Raw genomic sequence first — 12008 nt, 5'->3', positions numbered from 1 at the left:
CTACTAAAAATACAAAACATTAGCTGGGCATGGTGGCGCGTGCCTGTAATCCCAGCTACTCAGGAGGCTGAGGCAGGAGAATTGCCTGAACCCAGGAGGCAGAGGTTGCGGTGAGCTGAGATCGCACCATTGCACTCCAGCCTGGGTAACAAGAGTGAAACTCCGTCTCAAAAAAAAAAAAAAAAAAAAAGACCAGCCTGGGCAACATAGGGAAACCCTGTTTCTACAAAAAATAAAAGAAGAATTAGCCAAGCATGGGCATGTACCTGTAGTCCTGGCTACTCAGAAGGCTGACGCAGGAGGACTGCTTGAGCCTCAGAGGTCAAGGCTGGAATGAGCTGTGATAGCACTCCTGTACTCCAGCCTGGGTGACATAGTGAGACGCTGTCTCAAAAAATAAAATAAAATATTTTAGTGATATTGGATTCTGGGAAGAATCACCATAGGATACTAAAACCATTGAATGAACAATGGCTGGAGAACAGGATATTCGCTAAACCTCAAAACATCACTTACTACATCATTTATTACTTACAAAGGGATAATCGTGCCTCTACAATGGAGAAATCTGGCAAACTTTACTTTAACCAAATAGTCAAAGTTAACATCTCTAATAATGTGACAAACAGACTATGTCTGCTTCCTGATGCAACACACTGGAAGGACCCAACATAACTATGAAGTATTCCTGCTTCATAGTTACAACTAGAATCTTATCATGAGGAAACATGCAGGCAATCCACATCCAAGGGACATTCTGTAAAGCAACCAGCTCAGAGGCTTTAAAAATGATGATGTCATAAAGTACCAAAAAAAAAAAAAAAAACCCAACAGTTTTAGGTTAAAAGGGATTAAAGAGGCATGATTACCAAATGAAGTATGTGGTACAGGACTGGCTTCTGGGTTTTCTACCAGAAAACAGTATTGTATCAATGCCATATATCCAGACTATAATGATTCTGTGACTTGCTGGAGAAAGCTCTTGTTCTCATGAGACATATACTCAAGAATTAGAGGTGAGGTGTCATGAGGTCTGAAACTCTCAAATGGTTTAGCAAAAATAAGAGATGTGTGTGTACAAAGAAAACTAATGTGACAGTTAACTTGTGATTCAATGAGAAAGTATGCAAATGTTCACTACACTAATTTCACAACTGTCGTAAAGATTTTACATGTTCTAAAATTTTTTTAAAAATGAATTGAAATATTAACAACTTCCATCCCCACTTCTTTGCTTTGCTCATCTCTACACTAGTAAGTGTTTACTTTATCACTATCCGGCATCCACGTTTTCACTCATTTACGTACTGCCTCTCTCCCTCACTATAAGGTGAGCTTCACAAAGGCAGGGAACTGTGTGTATCTTGCTGTATCCCCCATCCATTGTTCAGTGCTTAACATATAATTGACACTCAGTCAATAGTCACTGAATGACTTATGTTCCTAGTAATTCTATTAAGTGGGTTTATTATTATCCTTTCCCTCAGGTTGAGTGGTGTTCTCTTCAAAAGTGAAGGTACTGAAGTGAACAGAAGTTAGGGAACTCACACAAGTTCAGGTGAGGAGTGGGGCCAGGACCCAAAGGCAGGCATCTGATGATGAACAGTATCAGCTGTTAATTACTGTGTCTGCAGCTTCCCCATTGAGGCAGGCTTAGGCCCCCAAAAATAAATACATGCTCGCTGAATGAAATGACTTCTGAATGAATACATGAATTAGGTGAGAGAGACACCTAGGAAGGGACAGATAGTTCAAATAATCTTCTATTGGAGGTGGAGCTTGGGCAAACTGGGTTTGCAGTGGAAGGGAGAACACAGGTATAGGCAGCAGTGACCCAAGGTGCCAGGAAATGAGGGACCAGCTTGCCTGGAGGAGTTACCCATTCATTCAACTAATCCCTGTGTGTATCTCTTCTTCCTTTCCCCAGCCACCAGCACACGAACTCCCCGAAGCTCTTTGGACCCTGTGATGGTAGTCCACCCTGGCCTCCTGGCCTCCCTGTCTCCAGTTCCTCCTGACTGCACCGTTCCTCTTTGTTGCTGACAGATTATTCTTTGCCGGTTCATGGTTCTGATCCTGTAAGGCCCAGGAACACAGAAGAGAATTCAGACTCCCAAAGGGGACACTTAGCATTCTTTTCCCACATTGTCACATGTCCACACACCACCAGTCCTTGAAGGCCTGGTTCAAATATCCTTCCTCCCAGGAAGACTTCACAACAAAAAGACACTTGATTTCACAAAAGAGACTGCCTTCTTCTCCCCTCTGTACTCCCACAGCTCAGACATCTCCTTTTTTTTGAGACAGGTTATACTCTGACCCAGGCTAGAGTTCAGTGGTGCAATCACAGCTCACTGGATCCTCTGCCTCTGGGACTCAGGTGGTTCTCCTATCTCAGCGTTCGGAGCTGAGCTGGAACTACTGGTATGCACCACCACACTCAGCTAATTTTTATATTTTTTATAGAGTTGATCTTTCACCATGTTGGCCCCGCTGGTCTCCAATTCCTGGCAAGTAAGTGATCTGCCCGCCTCAGTCTTCCAAAGTGTTGGGAATACAGGTGTGAACTACCACGCCCAGCCTAGGCCTCTCTTACATCACTCACTTTTTTACCTGATCATGCAGATAGTTTTGAGCCTATCTCAGCCCCTCCCCTTTCGCTGTCATCCACAGATGGACTTCCCCGGCTGGCAGTGGACGCTGAGCAAATGGATGGACGGCCTGGAAGGCTGGCAGTGGGGTGCAGGGGCCCGCCATGGGAACCCCTCAAGTACAGGTGATCTCGCTGGGAGGTCACTGTTGTACGCCCCGAGGTTCCGCTACGCCCCGAGGTTCGGCTACGGCCTGACTGGGGCCAGTGTGTGGAGGGTGGAGGAGAGCGGGGAGGCAAACACGGGGAGAAAGGGACCTATATCCTGGGGTGGTTGTGACGACTTGGCTGACACACGGTGAGGTCGGGCACAGCGCTGACACTAACTTTTAGGCTTTGAGGGGAGGAGAAAAGAGCAGGAGTCGCACCACTTAGGAATCCCAACGTGACGCCGCTGCCTACCGGCCCCTCCTCCCCGCTCCTGGCTGTGGGCGACTCTGAAAAGCTCCTTCGGGGGTGACAGCACCGCGCCGCGCCGGCACCGGGCCTCGCTCTCGGGCAGGTGGGAGCCGCGCCCGCACCCCGTCCCGGGGCGTCCACGCTGGGAAGAAGTTTGCCGTCCGCCGGAGCGCTCGGCAACGCCCCTGGGGAGGCGGGGAAGGAACTGGGTCCCGCCGGGTGAGCGGGGCCCCTGGAGGCCGCGCTAGAGCGGCCAGCGGGCCGGGGTCCGTCCTTCCCTGAGGCCAGAGTTCCCTGCTGACACCCAGAGGGACACCGGCGATGGAATCACAACTTTCTCTTCCCGAAAAGGCCCCCGCAGCTGAGCCGTTGCCGGCCCACGGCGACCCGCCCCACCCCGCCCCGGACCCGCAGCCGCCTCGGGCCCGGCGCGTCCACCCAGCCCGCACGCTGCCCGGTCCCCGCCGGCCGCGGAGGCTCCACTCACCGAAGCAGAGCAGCAGGCAGACCACGCCGAGGACCCCCGGCGCCCGCCCCGCGTCGCTTCCTGCAGCCATGGCTCGTCGGGCGGGCATCTGCGCCAGGGCCCGGCCGCGCGCAGCGCCAAGTTCAAGCACCGCCCACGCGGGCGGCCAGAAGTAGGACTCCGCCCGGCCAGAAGTAGGACTCCGCCGGGGCCGCCCCGGCCCTGACCCCGCCCCTCGCGCCAGCAGCCGGCCTCTGCGGTGCCGCGCTCGCCTACGGCTTCCACTCCCCACGCGCACTCCGGGGCCCGGCTCCGCTCGCCTCCTTCCCGTGTCCCCGAGGCGCCGTGCAGTCCCCCAGCTCGGTCCCTCCCGTCATTCCGCCGCCATTCCATACGCGATTTTAAGGAAGAAACTCTTCGATTGAAAGTGGCTTGCGTTTTAAAACCCTGGTTTCTCTGCCTTCCTCCCGCTCTTCCCCTTAGTGTTTGGGGCGTGCTGGAGGCCGCTCCGTGGCCAGACGTGGCTGTAGCTGCCAGAAAGCCGCTGGAGGAGGCAGGGGAACGGGCGGGGTCCACCCGAGGCCCCTCATGTCTTCAGCGCTGTGCGATCCCGCATCAGACGGACTTTTTGAACCACTTTTCCTCAACATGACAAGGAAAGGGAGCATTTTAGACACCTGTTGGTAGGCGTAGGGTTACCAGGTGCACGCCTCCCCCAATATACTCCCTTATCCCCGGAGCTGGGATTTCCAGCTTTTGGTTTCTCCCTTCTCAGATTCCTCTTTTTCTCTCTTCCCCCATCTCACCCGTGGGCTTTCCCTCGGGCTGAGATGTCAGATCCACATCTCCCTCAGTGCCCAGCCTCCCCACATCCACCCAACCCACGCTGCGGCAATCACTCATCACTCTCCCTCCTCTTCATCAGCCTGGATTGAGCTTGCCCTCCACTCATGTCCCTGAATCCCAGACCAAATGACTATTCCCAGAACCAGCTCTCACACCAGCCTCTCTGTCTGTCCCCTTTCTTGCAGACAGAAGCACCAGCGTTGCCCTGCCCAGCTGAGGGAGTACACGGAACACTTAGTTATTATATGAGCAGGAATCCATTTCCATGAACAGAATCCCTGCTGCGCAAATAACCACCAACATGTGGTGCAGGTTGTGAAACTGAGTAGGTATGGGCTTTCTTGCTGATTCATCGCCATTATCCCCAGGTGGGTACTCAAAGTCACTCAAGACACTTAAACTATACTGCAAAGAGCCATTAATTATTTCTTAAGTTAGCCATAAAATCGTAAAAGGTATCTTTATCAATGAAACTTCTGGGGCCCCTGTCCTCTACCACAAACCTGCTATCTCGAAATATTCCCCACCATCTATAGATACTGGGAACTCAAGGCAGGTGTAGTGTGTAACAAAATACCAGGAAATCGGGGAGCTGGGGAGAGATAGCAAGGGGAGAAATGCCAATTGTAGGTGATGGGGAGGAAGGCAGCAAATCACACTGCCACGTGTGTACCTATGGAACAATTTTGCATGTTCTTCACATGTACCCCAAAACCTAAAATGCAATAAAATAAATGAGGAAAAAAAACAAAACAAAACAAAATACCAGGAAATCAAGTGTTCTCCTCTGCCCTGGGCTGGTAGGAACTCTGGCCAACTTAGGAAGGATAGTGTCAGATCTTTAGACATTGGGGAGCCACAGAAAGGTTTTGAGCTGGGAAGTGATACAACAAACATCAATTGAGCAGGCCCTGTGTGAAGTGCATTACTTGGATTAATCTTAGTGCTGTCTTTTTGCAAATGAGGAAACTGACGCTTGGAGAAGGTAAGTTACTAAGGGCACACAGTAAAGGACAAAACTTGGAGTCCCGCTGAAGTCATGTCCAATGCCTCTACTCTTACCCCTTCATACAGGAGCAGGATAGGATAACGGGGCTTGTGGACTGCCAGCAAGAGCTGCTAACCCCCTTAAGAGCAGGGCTGAGGAACGAACAGCCCAGTCCCCTGGGGCTGGGGAAGCCCCTTGCCTCCAGTTCATGGTCTCCAGGTTTTGGGTGAGGAATAATTCATTAGGCTTTCTTGGGTTGGACTCTCCTTTGACCAAGAAGTAGTGCCTGGTCTTTCACTAGGAGAAATGCTGTCCATCAAGCACTTTAAGAAGCACTCATATGCCTGGTTGAGTTAATTTTGTGAATCAAATGCAGCGCAGGAATGCTGGACCTGCAATGCATTAGGCAGGGAGCCAAATTTACATACTGAGAATGTCCCATCCAAAGGAGGGGTGGATGTGTTTTTCATGCTGTGACCAGTGTTGCAAGATCCAGTTTTATCTTCTTGTCACTGTAGATAATGTAAAAGTATGAGATGTATAATGTAAAAGGATGAGAAAGTAAGAAAGGAGGTATGCTTAAGAGGCCGGGGCTGCTTTTCCTAGCATGCCACTCTTGGGTGTCCCGACTCTTGTTTCTGCCAAACCCTTGGAATTAGTTACTCCCATAAAGCTTAGGAATCACAGAATGTAGTGAGCACAACACTGCCCCAATCCTGCATAAATGCAAATTGTCATTTTCATTGCACACCTCATGGGGTAACATACATTCACTTCATTTATATAAATACTGGGTGGATTTGCACAAAGGGCATAGAAGGGTAATCTTATTCTATAATACTCTATTTTCCTTTTTAAAATGTTCCCTGGCAAAAAGAGAACATTTGAAAAAAAATAGGAAAAATCATACATGAGACGTAACATGGAACCATTGGGTACCCAAGAGAGAAGCAGTCACATTTTCAACTCCTGGCCAAGCCAGCAACTGCAAGGAGTTGATAAGGGTGCAGCTATGGATGCTGAGGAGCAGAGGAAAGCACACAGGAAAGCCTTTGAGTCTTTGACTCAGAAAAAGAAGAAAAAAAGGAAGTGGCTCCCTCTGCTTCTTACCATCTAGTTCCTTTTGCATGTTCTATGAATTTTAAAGAATTACAGATGGGTTCTGTCTAATCCCATATCACTGCTATGACTTTAATCTAATATTCTTCTCAACTTGCATGTAAACCCCTCCCAACACTGGAAGAGGGAACAGAGACTGACATGCTGTGCAGTCTCACTGAACTAGAATGCACAACTCCTGCTCTTATCTCCATTACGGGAGATGCCTGCTGCATTTCACGGCCAGGGCAGCACTTCCTAATTGGGAAAGGATGGCATGGACTTTCTGCAGAGGCCCTAGAAATGGCTATCCTGTGTTCCTGCTCTCCTTCTCATCGGGCTTCTACCCCCATCCCCCAACAAAAACGCTACAGGTTATAAGATCTACATTTCGAACCTGCCTTTCAGGCGCTAGGTGTGTTTTGTGTGGCACAACTCTAGGGGCAACATAGCCTTGACCCTCGTGGTGAAGGTGTCTATTTACTAGGATACATTTCAGCAGATGGCAGTCAAGTGTCTTGCGGAAGAGGTGTTTTTATCATTTGAAGGTTATGGGGTGTAATAATAAGGACTGCAATTCACAGACCTTGAGCCTAGCAGGGCAATGCGAAGGGCAGAACTGTTGGCCCCACGGCGCAGTTCCACAGACAAAGGGGACCGGTTAGTAAGGAGGAAGGATAGAAGACTGCAGTAAGTGTAAACAGCGTATTTTCAACATAATTTACTACAGGTCTCTGAAGTGTATATAAAATGTTTTAGTGCAACATCTTACAAATAGTTTTCCTTTAAAAAACAAAAACAAATCAACAGCTCTCTACATCATGCATGGGTAGTTTTCTTACCCCATCTTTTTTTTTTTTCTTCAATAATTAACGCAGAGAAACCATTGTTTGAAAAGAATATGAAAACTTGCTACAGAAACACCCGGTGAAAGAGGGTGTGGTCATATTCATGTCTTGGAATGCGCCTAGCACAGTGTAGTTTTTCGTAAATGCAACATTGTAGACATAGATGAATCGAGAGTATTCAGCATTTTCCTCTCCGTCTTCGAAGACAGAGGCTCCGGCAGACAATGAGCAGTGAGGCCTCACAGCCACTGGAGGGCACCATTACCATTCATCGGACATCGCATTTCCATAGAAATGGCCAAAGAAAGAAGGTCCTGGGGTTCTTCATGGGAAGCTGGAAAAGCTCAACCTTTGAGGCTATCCCCCAGCCCAATACAAAATACAAAGAAAAAGCAGTTATTAAAATACTGGCTTGGGTTTCTTTTTTCCTTTCAAATTTCCCTTCAATTGCTTTACATATTTAATAATTGCGTGCAGCACCTACTTCTCTATCGCTGTGAACAGATTCAAACTGAAATCTTGGTTACACATCCCCATCCGTGCCAGCCTGCTGGCATCCTTCCATTTCGACAGAGGAAATGCCAGTCGTCTTCCCTCATTGACTCAGCCTGTAAATGAGGAGTCAGCAACTTCCCACTGAAAGCCCACATCCCTGAAATAAAGAAACAGGGCAAAAGACCTTCTTTCTTCACAACTGCGCCGCTCCTGTACCTCTAATGTGTTGATGCAGCATAATAAATGAGAATCAGCATGTCAGGCAAGAGCAGGATTAAGGTGGTGTGCCTGCACACTGTCTCACAGGAGGGTACTGGTATATTTGGGAGAGAAAAGGCAGGTCTGTGTGTCTGTCAGAAAATGTCTGTCAGCAGCAATCGCTGCTGGGCTCCCTCAGCTGGGGCTCAGCAAAATATCTGCCAAGGAGCCTGAGCCACCTGCACATCCGCAGACCCTTGAAGGATCAGCACCCACAGGGCCTGGGGAATCCCACAGCCTCCCCTGCAGTCTGCTTGCACTCAGAACAGGGCTTTGCTGGAATCTCTTATCAGACTTTGTTCCAGAATCCCTGACGACTTTTTCCAAATTGTGACCCCTCTTGGGACTCAGGATGCAAGTCCTCAGAGTAAGGGAGATGGCACGCTTGGCCAGAAAAATATGGAAAGCAAGGGCATAAGAACATCTTCATAAAGTGAGAAAAAGGAAATATTTGCAACTGATGATGCCCCAAGAGGGACATGCATCTGGCCCAACAATGTAAAACAACAGGGAATGCCAGCCATCATGGGGCTCAAGGAGCATTAAAATAAAAAGCCGCCATAACAATGAACAACCAAACAACCTAGAACCACAAAAGAGATTGAGAAAGGGAAGGGAAAACCCCACAGACAATGACTGTAATCAGTCTACCAGACTAGGTAAACACAAAGGAAGACAAAGGGCTGCCTCTGGACCACCCCCAGGCTGATATTATAGCAGTGAGAGGCAGGGAGAGAAAAAATGAATAAGGAAGACAACAATATCCTTAGGGAAAATCTAATCGGAAGGAAGAAGAAAAATCTAGTCTTCACACCTCCAGGGAGGTAGATATTTCTCTGCACTCTCCAACACCAAGCCCCGGAGGCCCCCCTCCCACCCCTCACTGTCCCATCAGTGTCAACCAGCCCAGTGCCCTCCATCAGGTGTCCGCTGTTGCTGCTTCGGCCCTGTGCTCAGCTCAGGGGCCCCCTTTCAAGTTCACTGGACACTTTAAGAGTTTGCCAAAGCACCTGAAGACAAAAGCCCAGCTGCTCACAGTTATCAGTTAGAGGCCACCCTTGCAGCTCAGGGCAAGTCAGCAGCCAGCCTTTCTCCCTTCCTTCTCTAGTCACTGGCTTTGACGAATCTGCAAGTCAGCACCTGCTAAAAGCAGCGCCCCCCCCCCCCCCCCCCACTTTGATTTGGAAAGTGTGTGCCGTTTGGAGCTTCCGACCCATTCTCCAAGACAGTTTTCTTATATTTTGGCAAGGATGGGATGAAGCCTTTTTTGCCTCCCTGACTGGCCAGGCACCATCTACTCCTATTGGGGTTATGCAGGATTTCTCTTGTACATACACAGTTCTGTGAAGCAAAAGTCAATGCTTTCATCTTGGCTACAGACTGGTCCCAGCAGCTCCAGCTGAGGGAAAAGACAAGATACAAATTTTGCCCACACTACACACAATTTTCAAGTCTTAAGAAAGTAAAAAATGTTTGGGTATATTTTGATCCATGGGTGGCATTTTCAAATGTGCAAAAACAAACGGTCTTGGAAGAGATTCCTTGTCACTAGAAAGTTCGTCCTTCCTTTTGCTGTCAGTTGTACCTAAGAGAAATTCGTCCACATTAAGGGATCCAAAAAGGGTAAACCAAAGGGATTTAGAAAGAGTACATTACAAAGAAGCAGCCCTGTAACACCTATCTGAGAATACTAGATAAATCCGTGAGTAGATGTGGCACCTGGAGCTACTCACTACATTACTAAAAACAGAAACGAGAAACCTTAACGGCAGGTCACAACATTTGCGCGCAAATAGCTAACCACCCGAGACTGCCACTGAGAGGCAGTCTGTCTCTGTGACTGATTGGGAGCTCGGAACACTTTTCAAGTCTGACAGCTTTCCACACGGGCACCCCAGAGTTTGGGTGCTGTCAGCTGTCCAATCACAGAGCAAGGGAGAGCCTCAGCTCCTCCGTAGCCGACATCTGCTCGGGCGTCCCCCGCTTAATCTATGGCCCCTGGGTGGATACTGAGTACAGGGGGCTCCAGGCAAGTGGGGGAGTAGTTGAGGTGCGGCTCTTTGATCCACAGTAGGGGCACCCCGTTCTTCCCATCGGAGTTCTTGCTGGAGTTCCGGCTCTTGAAACGCACGAGCAGGATGGTGATGATGAGGATGCCAAAGATGGGGAAAGGGTAGAAGAAGACGAAGTAGAAGAGTGCGTCGTTGGAGCAGATGATGGACTGCAGGGTGGGACCTGAAAAGGACAGTGAGGGAGACAAGACATTGAGTGAGGGTTTGACCTGAGAACCTGGACTGCTCACATCTCCTCCTGGAGACCTCGCCTGACCCAGTGTAAGCTCGTCGGTGACACTCCCACACCGCCTGTCTTTCCCCTGCTAACCACTAATGGTGGGAGACGACCCTTATGTTCTTTTTCTCACAACAGCTCTCCTAATTTACAGCTGTACGTTCCAGCAAAGCACTGCTTCTATTTTCCATTGAGAGCCATTATTGCTTCTTGGAAAGCCACATAATGAAATGTAATTTATTGATCGGGAACTCAACTGCCTCGAGGATCGTGAAGAAGCTGCTCCAGTTCAGTGGGAGCCTCCTGCATGGCTGCATTTTACATGCCCCTTTGCACTTAGTTCTGCTACAAACTTCCTTCTCTGGGAGGATGACACATTCCCTTCCTGCCAGCTTCTGAGAGCAGTTTTACCAGAAATGATACTTACCTGATTAATGTTATCAATTAAATGTCATTATGGGCCACTTACAAACATCCATAGCGTGTCTATGGCCACAAAGAACACAGTATTAGTTATAGCTGTATATGGAAGAGAATAAACCAGGCGCCCCAAGATAGGTTTAGGGCTGCTCTATATGTCTTTAGACCTTGGCAGGAGCCTAGCCTCTGGGAGCCCATGTTTTCTCTGTAAAATAAGGCTGCTGGATGACGTCTGTGTTCTATGAAGCTTAATAATAATGGACATCCACAATGCACAGGTAAAATGCTGTCTAGACTGCTTTGCTTTCGCTTTGAGGCAGTGGGTTATTCAGTGGATCACAGCGTGGTCTGTGCATGCTGCAGCCTGCTGTCCTGTCCACTGAACAGCTGTTACTCATCAGTATTATTAAGAAAATTTAACCTGCCTCTTATTCGATTTCCAAAGTGCATGAAACTGCTGCTGATACTCACTGTTGACCTGCAAAACTCCAGTTTCATATGGTTCTATCTAACACAATGTGAACGCTGGGTGATCAAGACAAAGAAATAGTGGCCCAAACTCAATCAAGATTAAGTGGTAAAATGTTTTGGCCGAAAAGAAGTTGAAAATCCCAGCAACTGTTTTCCTTTCTGCGTTCCAGGTCAGGGCTGCTCCTTTCCGCCCCGGCGTTAGTCCTCGGGGAATACTAGAACACCATTTTTAGTCTAATGTATTCCATGTTTTGATGGCAAGTCGACCAAGAGTGCATTGTTCCAACAAAAAATTCAGGCCAGCAATACTTCCCCCCGTCTCTGTTCACAGTGGAAGTCCCTCAGGATCATGGAAACTGCATTCTGGGCACCTGCAAATCCCCTCTCAGCTCTCCTGTAATATCACAGCCCTTCCAGGCTGGTCCTCCCAACATACGAGACCCACCTCGACTTCCAAGTCACCCTCCAAAATAACAATGACCCAGAAACTGGACAAAAAGAAATAATGACAGTGAGGTTGTCAGGCTTCATTTTTTTCCCTTTCCATTGTGAGTGTGAAACACTTGCTAATTCACTAAAGAAAGGTGAGTTCCAATAGTCTAAAAAAATAACAAAGTAACACTGAACAATATACTAGTATAATGAAATCTTACTAAAATTAAATCTGGTGGAGCATCAAGTTTATTATAAAGATGATATGGTATATTATCACTTTAATTTCTATCCCTGTTTTTACATGGGTAATCAAGGGTCAAGTATATGAACTAGTATATCCAATCC

At 48.3% G+C, this 12008-nt stretch overlaps 2 protein-coding genes across 7 annotated transcripts in view; both read right to left on the bottom strand.

Moving 5' to 3' along the window:
- CD58 (CD58 molecule) overlaps positions 1-3696 on the bottom strand; it is a 57997-nt gene extending 54301 nt beyond the window's left edge. For all 3 annotated transcript variants that reach the window (XM_032249625.1, XM_032249627.1, XM_032249628.1), the window contains exon 1: positions 3537-3696. In XM_032249625.1, the coding sequence (XP_032105516.1) occupies positions 3537-3624 (88 nt within the window). In that variant the 5' untranslated portion in view covers positions 3625-3696. The remainder of the gene's footprint in view (positions 1-3536) is intronic.
- A 3457-nt stretch (positions 3697-7153) lies between these two features.
- Positions 7154-12008, bottom strand: part of IGSF3 (immunoglobulin superfamily member 3) — a 94246-nt gene continuing 89391 nt past the window's right edge. For all 4 annotated transcript variants that reach the window (XM_032249620.1, XM_032249623.1, XM_032249622.1 and 1 more), the window contains one exon: positions 7154-10283. In XM_032249620.1, coding sequence (XP_032105511.1) covers positions 10033-10283 — 251 coding nt within the window. In that variant the 3' untranslated portion in view covers positions 7154-10032. The remainder of the gene's footprint in view (positions 10284-12008) is intronic.

This window comes from Sapajus apella, unplaced genomic scaffold (genome assembly GCF_009761245.1).
Source record: "Sapajus apella isolate SASKATOON/1434 unplaced genomic scaffold, GSC_monkey_1.0 scaffold69, whole genome shotgun sequence".
NCBI lineage: Eukaryota > Metazoa > Chordata > Mammalia > Primates > Cebidae > Sapajus > Sapajus apella.
The sequence above is the reverse complement of the archived record's forward strand: the minus strand, read 5'-3'. Positions and strand labels throughout refer to the sequence as shown.